This window comes from Rattus norvegicus, chromosome 10 (genome assembly GCF_021556685.1).
Source record: "Rattus norvegicus strain SHRSP/BbbUtx chromosome 10, alternate assembly SHRSP_T2T, whole genome shotgun sequence".
Classification (NCBI taxonomy): Eukaryota; Metazoa; Chordata; class Mammalia; order Rodentia; family Muridae; genus Rattus; species Rattus norvegicus.
The window spans coordinates 67,525,748-67,544,878 of record NC_141543.1 but is presented as its reverse complement, the minus strand read 5'-3'; the positions used below and the strand labels follow the sequence as shown (position 1 = coordinate 67,544,878).

Genomic DNA, 19,131 nt, shown 5'->3' with positions numbered 1-19,131 from the left:
AGAAGAACAATCCGAGATGAACGATTGAAGGTTCAGAAAGATGTGGTATGAACACCCAGAACAGCTAAACCAAAATTTCAAACGTGCTACTTAAAGCTGTAAAATAACGAATGGTCCACCAGGTGGCAGTGTCTACGGAGGCTCCTGTATCCCATCAGCCTTGGCGCTCGGGGTGGAAGAAGGCGTGGAGGTGACTCTCTGGCACTCAGGGCCTCTACTTGCCTGTCCCGACTGACGTTGGGCAACAAAGATGGCGGCGGGAACCAGCAATTACTGGGAAGGTGAGGGCGAGGCCTCTGAGTGGGTCCCGCCGGGTGCAGAGGGGACTTAGTGAGGCTGGATCTTGAGGGGAGCAGCAGAGGGAAAAGCCAGGCCTCAGGAACGGCCATACTTCTGGATGAGTTTGTCCGAGAGGAACCCTGGGCCTGGGAACTTGGGGAAGGAGCTGGGGCGGAGTGAACCGGACCTGGGAAGGGGTTGGGTCTCAGAGTGGAGGGAGCCAGGATGGAGAGGAAGAGGCTCCTGAGGCTCCAGATGGAAGTGTCTGAAGGGTGGTGAGGTTCTCAGGATGGGGCTGCGGGGACGAGCTCTTGGGAGAATGTTGAGCGACAAGATCCAGAGCCCGGAAGATGAGTAGTCAGAACCTTGCAGTTGAGGTCACTGTCAGAAAACTAAGAGTGAGGTGGAACTTGTCTGTGCCGGCCTTGCGGGGAGTTTGAGTGGACTGTCGCCTCCTGGACCCCAACTGGCAATTTGAGATTGAGACTTTATTAACGACTGGATGACAGAATACTGAAAATAAATACCTTCTGCCCTGGACTCCAAGATCGGTTTTGTTAAAAGTGATAGTAAAAGGGTTCTAATGAATACATTTGCCATTCTTCTCCCGCCAAGAAAACATTCAGTTGTGTTCTTTAATTCCTGAAAATCTGGCCCACTCAAGTGAGGCCACACAAAACTTTCCTAGACCACAGTGATCCAAGAAGATCAAAAATGGCACCCTTTTTTCATTTAACTGTTTGCTTCCTTATTTATTTATTTATTTAGTTAGTTAGTTAGTTAGTTAGTTAGTTAGTTTTTAAACCTTTTCCTCTTTTTGTCCCATGAAGCCCCTGGAAAATATGGTATTGTCACCATCAGCCAGTAGGTCTAAGGGACTGAATTTTATGTTATGTCATATTTTCAAAATGCTTTGTGTTTGTTTTCCATTAGACTGAATAAATAAATAGAATTACAGAGAAACATGTATTTAAAATGCCCATTGGAAATATGGTTGTAGCTAAAATTTCTTTTTAAACGATGTAGAAGTGGCTGCTGGCACCTCTGATGGTCATTAGGCTATGGGTTTTTGAAACATTATGCCGTTACTAATTAGAGCAGACTGACAATATACCTTGTACCAGATGCTTTAAGCATGCATAGAAAAACTGAAGCCCTGAGGTTTTTAAGTTAACTGAATTGTCTATAAATCTCAAAGACAGTAGGTGGCTGAGCTGTCATTGACAGTGGGATTTGGTCTCTGGGTAGGTGTATTCCACCATATAATTCTGCTTCCTGCCTTTGATTGCAAAATGTAATGAAACAGTGTCTTGATATTCTTTAGTCCTGAGACATTCTTACATTATTCCTACCTGTATTTTACTCCTTTCATTTGAACTCCACCATGAACACACACACACACACACACACACACACACACACACACACACACACACACGGGTTTCCAAGTATGGCTTCTTTCATTTAGCCCTTTAGAAACCAGGCTGCTACACCAGTTTATCTGATCGCTTCTACTTTTAAAACATACGTTTTTTAAAAAAAAAAAAAACCAAAAACTGTCACAGTTGTATTCTGTCTTGTTCATAGTGTATTGTTTGTTTTTACTGGACCCCTCAATGTTTTTGAAAAAGCGATTTTTATTTATTTGTTAATTTGGTTTTTCCTTGTGTTTAATTGCTAAGATGTCTTGCCTGTATGGAAAAAAAAAGTTCCAAATTCCTAACACTTTTGAAACATAAAAAGAAAAATGTGTCAAAAAGAATGCTGGCTTCTTACAGTTAGCAGGTAAACCGATGTGAGGATAATAAACTATCTTCATTTCCTCGTGATTTATATTCGCTCCTTGTTGCCCTTCAAGTTATAACAGATGGTTATTACCGTAATTCTCAGGGATGTTGTGGCACTGGCTGTCAAGCTGTCTTTGAAAGAAAAGTGACAGGTTGTGTGTCTCCCACAATGGCTTCCCTCATTGCTCCCTCTGAAGGTTACTTAGCCAGTTTACTTTCTTAGATACGCCTTTGGTTTCTGAGTAACTAGATCAGAGATCATTATGTGATCATTTTCATAGTTGGCTTTCTTAAAATAGTCATGAATTTAATGTCTACTGATGGACTACTGATTTACTTTTGTCATTTTCTTAAAGATCTTAGGAAACAAGCTCGACAGCTGGAAAATGAACTTGACCTGAAACTAGTTTCCTTCAGTAAACTGTGTACGAGTTACAGTCACAGCAGCGCCCGGGATGGAGGCCGCGATAGGTATAGGTACTGCCAGATTCGTATGCCTTAAACTCGGTGATGCTTTTATAAGGAAACTGACATGTAGACCTCTGTGACTGGGTCTGCTGCTGAACTGTGGACGTTTCGATTTCCTTGTCATTATCTTTGTGTCTCTGTCTGTATGTGTGTGTCTTACTGAAATTCTTCCTAATTCATGAGGCCAGCATTTATCTGAGATCTTAGACAAACGGTGATAGCTCAGGAGAAACATCTAGAGTGTATCAATAGTTTGGAAGCCAGGCCTGTACACCTTTGCCAGCACTAGGAGGATAAGACAGGGGACACATGATGTAAATTCATTCTGGGCTCCATGGCAAAGCCAAAGAAATTTCATTCTCGGTCCTCAGAAATGTCTGGTTTGCCCACATGGTTTTTGTTTTCTCTTGTTTTGTTTTTGTATTTCAAGATAGAGTTTGTCCCTGTAGCCCTGGCTGTCCTGGAACTCTCCCTGTAGACCAGGCTGGCCTTGAACTCAGAGATCCCCTGCTTCTGCCTCCAGGGCTGCTGCACCACCACCCTCTGGCTGATGGCTTTTTTTTCTAATTTCTGAGTGGAACTGAGGAGCTGCCCAATGCTCTGTGTCCGGGACCTGTAGTCTCCAGCTCTGGAAAGTGAAGACGGACAGTCTATGCTCAGTGTTCATTTTGATTGCTGGATCGGAAGCATATCAGTGAATAAGGTCATCAGTGAACAGGACTTTTCTTCTAGGCAACTCGGGACTTTGAGAGCCAAGGACTCTCATACCTACTAAGTCAAGTAAATTCAGCTGAATCCTAATGTAGAGAATGAGGGGTTTGGGTGGGTTTTTTTTTAAAATTAATTTATTTGTTTTATATACATACATTGTCATTGTTTTCAGATACACTCGAAGAATTTCCATTACAGATGGTTGTGGGCCACCACGTGGTTGCTGGGATTGAATTCAGGACCTCTGGAAGAGCAGTCAGTGCTCATAACCAACCCTGACAATGAGTTTTTTTAAAACCAGTTCCCTAGACTTCTCTACTGTCCTAAGAATAGTGAATATGGAGTATTGAGTAGTAGAGATTACCCTGTTACTCATTCATTCAGCAAATATTTAAAGAGCAGCAGATACAGTGTGCCAGGTGCCAGGTATACGTGTATGACAGGACACGAAGTTTCCTTCTTGGTCTCTAGTGGCTCATTGTTCTCTCTTCAGCGCCCCTTGTTGGGAGGGGGGGGGGTTCAGAAAGCAGCATAGAGAGCTGTTCTGTGGTTGCACCTCATAGGAGATACCCTTACAACCTGGATTTATGACACATAATAAAAAACTGACCAGTTTCCACTTTGATCACTGTGCAGCCCAAGTCGGACTCAACCCTGTTACCCTCCTACCTCAGCCTTCCAAGTACTGGAATTATATGTGTGTACCATCATGCCTGCCTAAGAACTAGATATTTTTATGTTGTACTACAAGGCATAGAGATGGGAATGTCTGAAGAAGAAATAAAGCTTTAAGACCCAGTTAAGCATCTAAAATAAGAATCCTTATTAAAGCCAGGCACGACACATGCCTATGGTCCCACACTGAAGAGAATGGAACAGGAAGACCACAAGCTAGCTTGACCTATGACCTATGCGTACAAACCAAGCCTCCGTCTCTAAGGGAAAAATAATCTGGGGCCAGAGGTATGGCTGCTTTTGCAGCTATAGGTTTGATTCCCAGCAACTACATGGCCACACTCACAAATGCTTATAATCCAAGTCAAGGGACTCTGGTGCCCTCTGACTACACATGACACACATAAACTCATTCAGGCAAACAAGCATACTCATAAATAAAGTAAAATAAATACTGGGTGTTTTTTTCTGTTTGTTTGTTTTGGGTTTTTTTGTTTTTTTTGTTTTTTTCCGGAGCTGAGGACTGAACCCAGGGCCTTGCGCTTGCTAGGCAAGCACTCTACCACTGAGCTAAATCCTCAACCCCATAAATACTGTTTTTAAAAGTTCTTACTAGCCACGTTTAGCAGCTTCACTGATTGGTTTCATTGTGACAGTAAATATTTGAAGGAACAGTGGTCCCTGGGTTCTTTTGATGTTGAGTGGTTGACTTAGTCTTTGAGTTACCACATCCAAATGCTGTTGGGAGCAGGACTAGGTCTCCACTCAGGTCGGAGAGTGTGGTCCATTTGGTATGTTGGGAATAACTGATCTGCATTAAACTGCTTGTGTGATCATGGGTACTGTATGTTCTGACAAAAGGCATTGGTTTTTGAGAAGAGACAAATGAAACTTTTAGAATTTGCATCTGTCAGACATCTTTCATCTGTGAAAAGTCATATTTCTGTCTGGCTGTTCTGATATAAAGAGACAAACACATTCCTGTGAACTCTGAGGCAGATGTGTATTGTGAGTGGAAGTGTGGGGAGGTTGGTCTGACAGCATGCTGACCTCAGCTTTGTTAGCCTGAATGCTATCTGCTGATTCCTGAGTAACTGCTTATCAGGTCATTTAAATCTCTTTTCTTTTTGATAAGAGTCAATAAAGGAAGAGAGAATTTAAAGGCATAAGAAACTGTATGCCTTTTTGGAGAAAAGCTAAAGATTATTTCCTCTTAGGCCCCATAGCGTAATCTGTAACCAATTTTTCCTTTACTATTATAAGAAGTTTTTTGCTGCTTTTCCATTCTTTCAAATTCAGAATTTTAGTTGCTTACAATATTCTTTAACATTTGGAGAGTGGTAAACAGCATTTGGAATGTCTTTATGTCATTTACACTTCGTACCGTTTTATAGGATGTGTGGACTCCCCCCCCCCCCCCGCCCCCCGGGGGCCTTGTGCTTGCTAGGCAAGCGCTCTACCGCTGAGCTAAATCCCCAGCCCCTGGAGTTCTTTTTTCATTGATTACTTTTTCACTTTATATCCTGATGGTGGCCTCCCCACCCCCAGTCCCACTCTTACAAATCTTTCCCCTCATTATCTCTCCCCTTCTCAGTGACTGGGAAACCCAGTCAGGACTAATCTCATCCTCTGTGACTGAGGCCCAACCAGACAATTCATTTAGAGGAGAGGAATTCAGTGGCAGCAACAGAGCCAGAGACAGCCTCCACTCCAGTGATTAGGGGACCCACGTGAAGGCCAAGCTGCACATTTGCTACAAATGTGTAGGGGCCTAGGGCCATCCTGAGCATGCTCTTTGGTTGGTGGTTCAGTCTCTGTGAGCCCCATGTTAGTCAGGGCCTCTGTGACCCAGGTTAGTTGACTCTGTAGGTCTTCTTGTGGTATCCTTGAACCCTCCAGCTCGCTCAGTTCTATCTCCAACTCTTCCACAAGCTCCATCTGATGTTTGGCTATGGGTCTCTGCATCTCTCCATCCGCCGCCATATGAAGCCTCTCGGGAGACAGTTATGCTAGGCTCCAGTCAGCAAGCATTGCAGAGTAGCATTGATAATGTCAGGGGTTGACTCTCCCGTGGGCTAGGTCTTAAGTTGGGGCAGTCAATGGTTGGCCGTTACCTCAATCTCGGTTCTATCTTTTATCCTGTGTATCTTGAAGACAGCATAGATTTTAGGTTGAAGGTTTTGTGGGTGGGTTGTTGTCCCCCTCCCTCCACTGGAAGTCCTGCCTGTCTATAGGAGGTGACCACTTCAGTCTTCATAACTCTCACTTGTAGGAGTCTCTAGGGTCACCCCCATAGACCCCAGGAGCTTCCCCATCCCAAGGCTCTAGCTGGGTTCAGAGATGTTCCCCCATCAGTTTCTATTCTTACTGCCAGTCCTCTCCTGCCCCCCCAACACCTGATCCCTGTTCTCTTCCTCACCCCCTCTCCTACCCTGTTCCCTCCCTCCATCCACCTCAGATGACTATTTTGTTTCCCCTTGTGACTGAGACTCACACATCCTCCCTTGGGCCCTCTTTATTTAGTGTCTTTGGGTCTGTGGACTGTAGGTAGCATGGGTATCCTGTACTTGGTGGCTAATGTCCACTTATCAGTGATACACACCACGCATGTCCTTCTGGGTCTGGGTCACCTCACTCAGGATGATATTTTCTAGTTCAGGACAGTGTATAGGAGTCGCTTCTCTCCCTACCATGTGGGTCCCAGTAACTGAGCTCAGGGCACCAGGCGTGGCAGCAGGCACCTTTGTCCCCTGAGCCCTTTTGCTGACCATAAAATCATAATCTTTAAAGAAAGAGAAGTAATGTTTTGGAGTTTATTTGATCTCTTTAAGAAAAATTACCTGATTATTTTAAGGATGTTTTAAAGGGCTAAGTAATGGATATTTAATTGAACTTCTCTTCAGTTCTGACACAACACCCCTATTAAATGGATCAAGCCAAGACAGGATGTTCGAGACAATGGCCATTGAAATTGAACAGCTTTTGGCGAGGGTAAGTGCTTTTGGGCAAACAGCTAGTTGGCTGTTTATTAGATGTGTTCTGCACTGTACTGCTCACTGAAAAACCTGTTCATGCTTGCGTGCTCCTCCTCTGACCACTCGCATTCTAATGGCGGCCATCCAGATTGTAACATGTCATTTGTGGGAACTGCTGGTTGACTGGGTCTTGTCTTGTTTACTGTCATCCAAGAGGACATACAGGCAGAAAATTTACTTGAGCTGTGTTTAGTGCTTTTAAAACTATTTTCCTTTTCTTTCTAGCTTACAGGAGTAAACGACAAAATGGCAGAGTATACTCACAGTGCAGGGGTGCCCTCCCTGAACGCAGCCCTGATGCACACGCTACAGCGACACAGAGACATTCTGCAGGTGGCGTATGGGGCATCGTGTCTTCGTGGGCCTGAGGTGGCTGGAGAGGAGTAACTGACTGTGGTTACAGTGTTTTTCTAGCAGATATCAAAAGTATAACAAAGCATCATCAGTGTGTAAAGGTTTATTAGTGGGTAAAGTACAGATGCACAGATTGGAAGGCAAATGTTTTTATCACTGAGAAAGTTAACCATGTGATTTAAGAACTCTTTAAAAAGTGGTACCCAACTTCAAATCCTAGCACTCAGGAGTTAGGCAGGCCAGTTTCAGTGAGTGCAAGGCCAATTTAGTCTACATAGTGAGTTCCAGATCAGCCAGGGCCACACCGTGAGACACTGTCTTGTGGTGGTGGTGGTGGTGGTGGGAATAGGAGAGATGGCTCCATGGGTCAGAGTGCTTGCTATGAATGCAAGAGGACCTGAGTTCAAATCCCTAGAACCCATATAAAAGCCAGGCATGGCCATGTGTATCTGCAACCTCAACCTTTTAGGAAATGAAGATAGATGATCGTAAGGACTTGCCGACCAGCTATCCTAGCCAAATGAGCAAGCTTTAGATTCATTGAGAGACTTAAAAACAAGGTGGAGAACAATAGAAGAAGATATCCATGTTCATTTCTGGCCTCTACACACATGTGCATAGGAAACACACATGCACACACCTAAACAAAGAGGAATGTTTTTCATACTTTTCTTTTTTACAGACATACATATATGCATTTCTTTGTTTATGTGTGTCTGTGTACATGTGTGGAGGTCAGAGGACACCTTACAGAACTCAGTTCTAGTTTCCACTGTGTAAGTTCTTGGAATTGAACTCAGGTTGTCAGGCTTGGCAGCAAATGCCTTTATCTGTAGATCCATCTTTCTGGTTCATACATAGGAATCTGAGTACGGTAGCACACAGCTGTAACCCCAGCACTTGCAAGATACAGGGAGGTGGAGTGCCACAAGTTGGAAGTCAACTTGGTGTGCATAGTGAATTCCAAGCCAGCCAAGGATACATAGTAAACCTCATCTTAAAGGGGAATGGGTGGGGGCAGGGGCACAACAGCAAGGAGCAGAAGTATAACTCAGAGGTAGAATTTGTGATTAGTGTGCATAAGGCCCCACATCCCACCTCCAGAAGGCAGGTACACGCCCATCACTCATTCACCCAGAGAGAAGGACCAACAATTGAGAGTTGGGGTTGTTGTCAGTGGTAAAACACTAGACGTGCTCTCACTAAAGAGAAGGGGAGTGAGTGGGGCAGACAGCTCTGGTGGCAGAATATACACAAAGCCCTGAGTTCAGTTCCCAATTCTCCTGGCTTAGGCCTAGAATCCCAGCATTTAAAAAGAAGACACAGGAGAATCAGAAAGTCAAGGCTAGACCAGGCTGTTAGACCCTGACTCAGGAAAGAAGAGAACAAAAGAAGAAAAGAGTACTTACAATCACCATACACGTCTGACAGCGCTTGGGGGCTTGTCATTAGTACAGTTAGTAAAAATCAACAACAAAACCTGAGATAAATATTTGAAAGGGAGAGGCAAATTCATAACATGATAAGATCATATATATCTGATACACCAAGAAAATTAAATGATAAAAGTTAGAGACAAACTCAGCAAGCCATTGTCCTCTGTATGCACAGTGACCCATTAGAGCAGAGAATGAGTGTGAATGAGGCCCTCGTTCAGTCATTGGCACCAAAAGTGAAACTCACAGGTGTGATGTCCACCTGTAATCCCTGTACTTGGGAGGTAGAGACCAGAAGATCAGGAGTTCAAAGCCAGCTTTGGGAATAAATGAAACTTTACATATACATGTATAAAGGAAAAAAATAGGAAATTATTTCTCTTTGGAGTAGCCTTTATGCTCTGGCTTTGTAGTAAATACTTGTCCCTGACTTTCAATCCCCCTGCCTCAACCTCTAAATACTGAAGTTTTAAGCGTGTGCTTGTACTCAGATCTTTGTGGGTTTTTTTTTAATTAATTAATTAATTTTATTTTTGAGACAGTTGCCTTTACCACAAACTGGCCTTGAATTCCTGATCCCCTTATTCCAAGTACTGGAATTACAACTGCACCACCAAATCTGACTTTCTTTACTTATTTTAGATAATGAAAGATGATACCAAAGTTCATTTAAAAAGCATATAAAACAACCAAAAATAAAGTTTAATATAGTTCTGAAAGCGAGAAGAAGAGTAATTCTATCCAACATTAAAACCTATTTAAAAACTAATATTGGGGTTGGAGAGGTTGGCTCAGTGGTTAAGAGCATTGTCTGCTCTTCCAGAGGTCCTGAGTTCAATTCCCAGCAACCACATGGTGGCTCACAGCCATCTATGATGGGATCCAATGCCTTCTTCTGGTGTGTCTGAAGACAGCTATAGTGTACTTATGTACATAAAATAAATCTTAAAACAAACAAACAAAAAAGGCTGGGATAATTGATAGTTTGTTTCTAGGGGCCAGCCAAGTAGCTTCTGGGTACAAAGCACTTGCTATCAAGCCTTGCTACCCTGAGTTCATTCCTTGGGACCACATGGTGGAAGGAGAGAACTAACTCCTGCAACGTGTCCTCTGACCTCCACACATGTAACCCTCCCCACTCACACGCACACAAACGTGTAAACTATAAAAGTTCTCTAAAGATGGGTGTGTGTGTAGTCAGTTGTTCTTAGATTTTTGAGGCAGGGTCTCCCTAGGAACTGGGACTTGCCAATTTGACTGGGATGGCTGGACAGTGAGCCATAGGGCTCCTCCTGTCTCTGCCTCCTCACTGCTGAGATGACGGGTACACTGTCACGCCCAGCTGTGTACAGCCCAGCTATGGCAGATTACACCCCACCCCACCCCCGCTCGCTCTCTCCCTGCCTCCTTTATCCCTCCCTTTTCTTTCTCCTTCCCTCCCTGTTTCTCCTCCTCCACCATTCCCAAAGACTTAGTGTAGAAAAAGCATAGGAAAAGAGGGGAGGAAAGAAAATCTGTCAACATTTCAAATTGATCATGAGTGAAATTTAGAAATTTCTGAGCGTTGAAGAGCTAAGGAAGATCTAATGCGAGAAACTACAACAAAGGACTCAACTGCTTAATATACAAAAGTAATACAAATATGGAAGACAATAGAATTTTCTTAAAAATGAACTGGGGGTGTAGCTCCGTGGTAGAGCACTTGGTTTGCATTTGTAAGGCCATGGGTTGGATCCTCAGCAGTGAGGGAAAGATGGGGTCGGAGACAGGGTTTAAAAAGTAAGCTCTAAGCCTTATTAGGTACACCATTGGGTAGAAAATCTCTCCCTTCTTTTACCCTAGGCTGTTTGAAGTCATTTTGCCTTAGGTTTTTTTCCTTATAACTCTGTCCTGTGTGGTAAGGTACTAGGTGGTAGGACACTTAGTGTTGGAAATGTGTAACCTGATAAACAGATAAAAGGATAAAAGTACATAAATAGTTTGTGTTGAGACTGGATGTTGATTTATTTCAGGATTATACACATGAATTCCATAAAACCAAAGCAAACTTTATGGCAATACGGGAAAGGGAGAATCTCATGGGATCAGTACGAAAAGATATTGAGTAAGTTACCTTTTGTGTTACTGTATACAATGTTTATGTGGATTTAGGCTGTATCTGTGGCTAATTGCAAATTGAGTAGCAAAACCAGGATTTAAACTTTGGGGTTTCTGATTTTCCATCTCATTTTCCTTTGAAGCTAAAGTCTGGGCTGACTCTACTTTGCCATCTCCCAGGCTTCCTGTGAGCCCCTGCCAACCCTGACTTTCCTAAGTCCAGCTTGAGTGATTCCCTTCCGTCCATGCTAAGAATGGCATGAATGCCAATAATAGGGTTCTATTTCTCTCTCTTTCTTCTCTCTTCTCCCTACCCACCCCCTCTCTTTCTTTCTCCCCCCCCCCCCCCTCTCTCTCTCTCTCTCTCTCTCTCTCTCTCTCTCGTGTTCAGATAGCTATTAGCTTCCCTGAAATTCTGAACTATGTTTGTATGGGAGCAGGAGTTTCTAGGTTTAATGTAGAATCAAAGCCTTGTGAGACTAAGGCCTTCAGCATTTTATAGTGGTCTCACTCCCTAAGATTTGGACTGTCTTTCCATCTGTTGCTTCACTGCCCTGTACTGCCCTGTAGAAGTCCTATAGAGTATCTGACTGATGCTGAAGACTGTCTTTTGTTTGTTTGTTGTTTGTTTTCTTGAGGTCAGGCTGGCTTAGGGTATGGCCCTTCTGACTCTGCTCCCAAAGGCAGAGATGGTAGGTGGCTTCCACCATACCTAGACAGTTTTCCCATTTTGGACCATCTAATGACTGATGGTCTCGTTTGTGATAGTTTATGATACCTATGTTATATCAACTAGGACACACATTCATCACAAGCTGGTATGTGTTACATGTGCTCTGAGAAACGTTCCCAGAGAGCCTCTCTACATAGCATTAGCAGGCCTGAAACCTGCTGTGTAGAGCAGACTGGCCTCAAACTCTGATTCCTAAGAGCTGGGAGGAAAAGTGTGCACTAGCACACCTGACCTACAGTGTGATGGTTTTGTTGTTAGGAATGTATACGCCTTCTTTAATGTCTGTACAGTTGCCTTACACAGTTTGAAGACTGTGGTCAGAACCAACAGGGGGCGGCCTTCAATAACTATACATTTAGTTCTTCCACAGTTTGTGGGAGCCACTAGATATAACCCTTTAGTTTCTGAAGAATCGTTGATAAAAATATATTCATTCATTCATTAAACCATTGTCTGAGTACCAACTATGAACAAGACATTCTGTGTGAAAGGTCTATGTGAAAATGGCAGCTTAGCCTTGAAGGAGTTCATCATCAAAGTGCTAGAGAGGAGCTTGTTAGTGAGCGAGGCCTAGTATACCTGAGTAACAAGGGTTTGCAGAGGGGAGCTTGTTAGTGAGCGAGGCCTCTTAATACCTGCATAACAAGGGTTGTCTGGTGGCTTTGCTGGAATATTTTGTACTGTTTTTGCATTTTACACAGTCCTTTTCTGTGGGTTACCTTTCTGGTTCCACGATACTCTTTTGAAAGAGGCAGCTCTCATTAGGTCTTATTTTACAAAAGGAGTTACTGAGAGATTTTCTAAGATCATCCAGCTACATAATGGCGGTGCATAGACTTGAGAGTCATGTCAGCTGCTTTGCTAGTCTGTCCTGGGTCTTGTAGGCTGTCACTGTCCCTCAGCCAGGCCTTCGGGTTTTAGAACATGACCCTCTTTTCATAGACATTGGTACAGTTTGGGAATTAAAAAAAAAATTGTTCTTCAAGACCAGTTGTGGTGGCGCATGCCTTTAACCTCAGCACTCAGGAGTCAGAAGCAGGCAGATTCCTGTGAATTTGGTACATAGAGATTCCAGGTACATTTGAAATTCCCGGTATACATAGAGAATTCTAGGACAGCCAGGGTTACATGGAGAAACCCTGTCTCCCAAAAAAAGAGAAGGAAACAAAGTCTTCTTAATACTTACTTCTAGTGAAAAGCAGGGAATGAGATCGTTGATAGAAGTACAGGTCCCCTTTGGTAATTGTAATATGCTGACAGTGAACATGGAGATCCTGAAGTGTGCCAGGCTGAACATTTGAGTTGCAGAGTTCCTTAGGCTTCCCGCTCATGAGCGGCTCATGCTGCTGTGACGGATAACATTGGTTCAGTAGCTTCTTGCCCTGTGCGCCATGTGCTAACTAGTCTGAAGTTCTACCTTTGCTGGAGAAAATAAGACGCCAAGTTAATACACAAAGGAAAAGTAAGGTCCCCTGTTCAGAAGCCTGGGTTAGTTTGGTGAAAAACAGAGAACCCCTAAACCTAAGCTGGAGAAACAAACTCACCCTTTACATCTGTGGTAGTCGTTCATCCTTGAGGGAAGTGGAGAGCACCATATTCTGATTGCCTACTTGGAACTGTGGACTCTCCTCTGTTGTCATTAGGGTTTCGTGCCTTAACCTGATGTTGCAGCATCTACTAAAACTGCTCTCGCCTTTTCTTGACATTGCTTTAGGTCATATAAAAGTGGGTCTGGAGTAAACAACAGGAGAACTGAACTGTTTCTGAAAGAACATGACCACCTTCGAAAGTAAGTACTACCTGCTTTCCTGTGTTTGCTGATTCGTTTACCTGTAAAGACATTTTATTACAGTAAGGGCTTTGCTGATTGGAATTCATCCTGCTCTGAGTGGATTCAGTTGAAATGGATGGCAGCTCATCAGCCATAATTAAATGTTGCCCTTTGAGGATTTTCCTCCTCTCTTTGCCTGTCTTCTCTTTTAACCAGCATACTGCAAGTTATTAATGGTATCCACAGTAGTAATACCATGATGTGAATGGTCTCTTACCACGTACCTCATTGAAGAAACTTTATAAAGAGTAAAAAGGCCAATTATCAAGTGCTAAAGAAACAAACAAAAACAACAAAAGCACGATTTCAGCAGAAAATGACTGGGTAAAGTGTAAGTGTGCTTTAAAACAAGGCCCCACACTCTACTCCCGTGTCAGCTGTTTTTCTCTATGATTTTTTTTTCTTATTTGTATTTTGTGGTAAAGCTTAAGATCAGAACAGTTGTCTCTGAGCTCAGCTTGTTAGTCAATGTTAAATAGTCAACGTTAGGAGTTAGGTTGCTGCTGAATGTCATTAATTAGTTACGTGTGATAAGCTTAAGGTACTATTGAATTTATTTGCCTTTAAAGGCCAATACTTTAATTATAAACTGTTAAAATCAAGACACAAAAAACTGGAAGGGAAGCTCAGTGGTTAAGAATACTAGCCACTCTTGCAAAGGACCTGAGTTCATTTCCCAGAATCTAAATGGCAGCTCCCAACTGTCTGTCACTCCAGTCCCAGGGAATCTGATGCCCTCTTCTGACTTACACAGGCACCAGGCACATGTGTAGGCAAAGCATCCATACACATAAAGTAAAGTAAAATAACAGCGCAGATCAGGGTATAGTGGTACATGTCTGTATCCCCAGCTACACAGGAAGGTGAGTCAGAACTGTCGCCTTGGCTCACCAGTTCAAGACCACTGTGGGCAACAGAGTGTATCTCAGTATACATGTACAAACACATGTACATTTATAGACACACATACACATAACAAAATTGTATATGTGGTGTTGAGGAATGAAGCCAGGACTCAACCTCTCAACTAACCACTTGGCCAATTCAGGTCTTTTTAGCAGCTGTGGTTCTTCTAGTATCAGAACTAGTTATTTCTGGTTTCTGTTTTTTGTTTTTATTATCGATCTTTGTGTGTTTGTATATGTGCATGTGTGTGCATGCATGTGTGTATATATGAATGTAGAGGCCTGAGGTTGGAAATAATCTCTCGGGTTGGGGATTTAGCTCAGTGGTAGATCACTTGCCTAGCAAGGGTTCGGTCCTCAGCTCTGGAAAAAAAAAAAAAAAAAGATAGGAAATAGTCTCTCTTCCACCTGACTCATTAAAGCAGGGTCTCTCAAGTCCATGGCTTGTCTTTCTGGCCACCGTGCCCTAAGGATTCTTTGTCTCCTTGATGCTTGAATTACAGGTGGCCCACTGCACCTCTGTGGTGTTTCCCACAGGGTCTGGTGATCTGGATCTATCTGGTCGTCATGCTTACGTGGCGGTTACCCTAACCACTGCACCATCTCTCCAGCTCCCTTTCTTTCAATTACACTTTATTTACTTTGTGTTGGCAGGGTACATGTCATAGCATATGCATGGACAGGTTTTGAGACTCTGTTCTCTGGCCCCAGGGTGGTGTGGGCTGTAGGGATCCGGCTCAGATCCTTAGCCTTGGCAGCATGCCGGGCTGTCTCCTGGTTGTTCATCCCTGGTTGGTCTTTCATTTGTTGCATATTGTTGATTGACACAAGGACAGGTTCTTCTAGAGTATGTTTACTTACAGACCCGTATAAGCTTGGGAATTCTTTCAGTGTTGGGTAAAGACAACCATGAAAAAACTTTGCATTACATCCAAAACTATCAATATATTTCTGGAGTACAGAGTAATTCCAAAAGTTTGAAGTTGTATAAAGAAATGAGAAAATAGAAATTAGGATGTATCTTGTGTTTGTTTCAAAATACTTTATATTTCTTGTGAGAAAAGAAACTGGGGCAAAGGGAAGTTGAGTGTAACAGGATCTTGATGTGAGTTAGGCGACTGTCAACATCTAGAACAAGGGCACAATCATCGCTCTCACTCATAGGTTGGAACGCTGTCTGTCTGTTTGCTCTTACTCATCCCACCCCCTTAACTCCCAGTCCACCTCACTTCCTTTCCCACCCAACTGTGTGTCATTTTTCTCCCCCATCAAGATCAGTTTGTGTAGCCCAGACATTCGTGGATATGTGTCCTTCCGTATAGTCTGCCTGTCATGGGCTACACACACTCTTTCCCAGCAGATAACAGTTGTCAGTAGCTCCTTGTTAGGGTTGGAGCTTCTGTGCTGGAATGTGGTCTAGCTTGGCCTTACACAGTTCTTGTGCATATGTCGCAGCTGGTCTGAGTTCAGTGTGTGTCTACCCTGGTGCATCCAGAAGACAGTTCTATAGATATCAAGCAACTCTTGCTCTTACACTGTCTCTGCTCTGTCTTTCACAATGAACAGGGGCCTTTGGAAGAGGGGGTGTGGCGCGCGCGCGCGCGCACACACACACACACACACACACACACGTTAACATGCTTGCCCAGCACACAGAAGCACCCTTGTTGCATCTCTACTGGAACAGCAAGTAAGCATTCATCCAGCTGTGAACCCTGCAAGCTCCAATAATGACTGGTGCAGCAAGACACGCTCACTGGTGCAACAGAGGTGTGTGTGTGTGTGTGTGTGTGTGTGTGTGTGTGTGTGTGTGTGTACACTAACTATAAATAAAGCTATAATAAATATAAGGAGATCTATATGTGAGGCAAGACTGAACAGAGTAATACTATCTCCCAAAAAAGAAACAGGGTCAGAGAAATGGCTCAGTAGATAAAGGTACCACCAAGCTTGATGACCTGAAGTCAATCCAAAGACACACATGGTAGAAGAGAAGAACCGATTTCTATAAATCCTCTAACCTCTGCATGTATGCTGTGACACATGCAGCGTACACACAGTCATCACGCATACAAAGTACATTAAAATGTAATTTTATGTGTATGAGTGTTTTGCCTACATATACATGTACTGCCTTGTGCCTGAAGAGGCCAGGAGAGGGTGCTACACAAAGATGGTTGTGAGCCACAGCGTAGGTGCCAGGAACTGAACTCAAGTCTTCTGCAAAAGCATCAAGTGCTCCTAACTGCTGAGCCACTCCAGCCCCTGATTTAAAAAAATAAAAAATAAGAGCAAGTAGATGTAAAAGGAGACACTTGGGGACTCTACCAGTACTGTCTCCACTCAGAACGAACTCACTAAGTCTAGTGTCTTTCTAGCTCTCACTCCCACTGCCATTTGTCTTGTCAGTCCTTTCTTTGTTTATTTACATGTGTAAAAGGAAGGAAGTCCTTTGTATATTTATTTACATGTGTAAAGGAAGGGTGTCAGTCCTTTGTATGTTTATTTACATGTATAAAGGAAGGATATATCTCCACATTTCGGTCTGTTCCTCAGCAGGACTCAGATGCAGTGAGCTTTGTCTAGGACTCCAGTTAACTTTGTTGCTCACACCATTGGGCCTCGTTTGGGCTAGCCTCTATCACTTGGCTAGCCTTATTACTCTGGGTACTTCCTGTAGTTCCTGGTAGCATGAAACATTCGTGGCTCATGTTACATTTTCCTTCCCTCAGCTCAGCCACTTGACTAAGCAGCCTCAGGCCCTTTTTATTGGCATGTGTTATTAGGGAACTTAAGATCTTGGGAGGGGTTTTTGTTGGTTTGGTTTAGTTTTATTACTCTGAGGTGATTGTTTCCAGGCACCTTCTTGCTGATAGATTTTATCATGAATGGGTTTTAATTTTTAATTAATAATTAATTGTAGCTATTGAGGGGAACAATTGTATTTTTATTTACTGTAATGTGATAAATTACATTATTTTCAAACATTAAACCAGTATGAATACTGGAATCCCACTTGATCATGAGGTATTTCTTTTCTGTAACTGCTGGGTTTATGTTAAGGGATTCTGCATTTTATGAAATATAATGTAGTTTTCTATTCTGGAAATGTTTTTGTGTTTTAATTCAAGTAATACTGTCCATTTTAAGTGACTTGGGTCGTGTCCCTTCTCTGTTTTCTGACCTTGGTGTTGTTTCCTTCTTACCTATGTAGAGTTGACCAGTGAATCCATCCAGCAGGAATTTCCATCCAGGTTTCCTTTTCCAGTTATAAGTTGTGCAGATATCTGTAGGGTAAGAAGTCGAATGTCCCTGAGCCAGTAGGTGGCTCACTAGAATCAGCTCAGAATGAGACGAATCATCCTTACCAGAGGAGCTGGAGTGCCGCCAGCGAGGGTGTGATATGTGCAGGCTCCGGTGCTGTTCGGCCAGCTGGTAGCATCAGCTTTGGCTTTGTGTTTTCTGCTGGAACAAACCGTAAGCAGAGGCGGAGTGTGCTTAAGCAGAACCTCACCCAACCACTTACTGGGAGAGGTTTTACTTTAATCCTCCCCCCCCCCCCCCCGTTCCCTTGAATGAATTAGCTTTTCCTGGGCCTGTAGCACCCTCCATGTTGGGTCAGTCATCCTACCATTGCTTCATCCATGTCACTTTGTCCCTTGGCAGCTGCTGCCACCAGGGCCTGTTTCCTTTCTCATATATGTTATAGTTAAAATTAATATCAATTGGGGGTTTCTACCCCACCTTAGATCATTTAGTTCCCAGATAAAAGACACAAAACTTTGACATTTATAATAAGCTTTAGACATCACTAGAGCTGGACAGATATTAACCACTAAGCTATTTTGTCTACTTCCCTGCCAGTAACTCTGAGATATAAATTGCCATGTTCTACCTGGACTGCTTTTACTCCAACTGGCCAGTCCTCATGGCCCTATGGCATCTTCCTTTCCTCACTCTCTTCGTTCTTCCTCTTCCTCCCTTTCTTCTTTTTCCCCCACTCCTCTTCTTCCTCCTCCTCTTCTTCCTCTTCTTGTTCCTCCTCCTCCTCCTCAGCTCTGCCTCAGATCCCAAGCCCTGGAACAAAAGCCCCACCTTCCTCTCTTCTGCCCATCTACAAGCTGTAGGCATCTTTATTGACCCATCAGAGATAACTTGGGGGCAAGGTTACATAGCATGCCTTGGTGTACTTGGGGATTTCCTCGTCTCCAAGGCCACCAGATCTTGGGGGCCAGTATTAAGTATTCGATGCATAGCAACAGACCAAACCTCAACGCAGATGTACCAAGTTAGGTCCCGCCATCCTCTTTGTGCTTTTGCTTTATTTGTCCAACTGGTTTAATATTTTTTCCTCATTCTTGCAGATAGCTTGTTTAGGTTCTGTCTCACCTGTCCCTCCTCAAGCAGGCCTTTCTAACTCTTAACTCACCCTCCCCTTGCTGTGACGTAACAACGCTGCCTTTTGTTTCCCTGGAAGCACTATGACAGTGTCTAGTGTTTCCCTGGAAGCACTATGACAGTGTCTAGTGTTTCCCTGGAAGCACTATGACAGTGTCTAGTGTTTCCCTGGAAGCACTATGACAGTGTCTAGTGTTTCCCTGGAAGCACTATGACAGTGTCTAGTGTTTCCCTGGAAGCACTATGACAGTGTCTAGTGTTTCCCTGGAAGCACTATGACAGTGTCTAGTGTTTGGTCTGTTTTCTCTGCTGTTTTCCTAGACTATAAGTTTCATGAGGGAGAACTTCGTCTACCATAGCATATTTGGATCTCCAGCCCTTGTTATACCATTAACGCTTAATACCTACTTTTTTCATGAATC

At 43.4% G+C, this 19,131-nt stretch overlaps 1 protein-coding gene and 1 long non-coding RNA gene across 4 annotated transcripts in view; one reads left to right on the top strand and one right to left on the bottom strand.

Annotated features, from left to right (window-relative positions):
• Nucleotides 1-233: 233 nt before the first annotated feature.
• The window catches only part of Gosr1 (golgi SNAP receptor complex member 1), a 36,647-nt gene continuing 17,749 nt past the window's right edge, over nucleotides 234-19,131 (top strand). The window contains exons 1-6 of one of the 2 annotated variants that reach the window (XM_087574777.1): nucleotides 234-281; nucleotides 2,423-2,537; nucleotides 6,824-6,911; nucleotides 7,181-7,288; nucleotides 10,758-10,849; nucleotides 13,290-13,364. In XM_087574777.1, coding sequence (XP_087430903.1) covers nucleotides 251-281; nucleotides 2,423-2,537; nucleotides 6,824-6,911; nucleotides 7,181-7,288; nucleotides 10,758-10,849; nucleotides 13,290-13,364 — 509 coding nt within the window. In that variant the 5' untranslated portion in view covers nucleotides 234-250. Of the gene's footprint in view, nucleotides 282-2,422; nucleotides 2,544-6,823; nucleotides 6,912-7,180; nucleotides 7,289-10,757; nucleotides 10,850-13,289; nucleotides 13,365-19,131 lie in introns of both variants that reach the window. The other variant, NM_053584.2, reaches the window with a different exon arrangement.
• LOC148002973 (uncharacterized) lies at nucleotides 7,188-18,697 on the bottom strand. Of its 2 annotated transcripts, XR_015631821.1 has the most exons (5): nucleotides 18,581-18,697; nucleotides 17,680-17,773; nucleotides 17,518-17,598; nucleotides 12,762-12,997; nucleotides 7,188-7,328 (listed from the first exon to the last, which is right to left on the bottom strand). It is a non-coding gene; the product is annotated as an uncharacterized LOC148002973 (long non-coding RNA). The 2 variants fall into 2 exon arrangements; XR_015631820.1 differs by lacking the exons at nucleotides 17,680-17,773; nucleotides 18,581-18,697 and having other exon boundaries at nucleotides 17,518-17,633.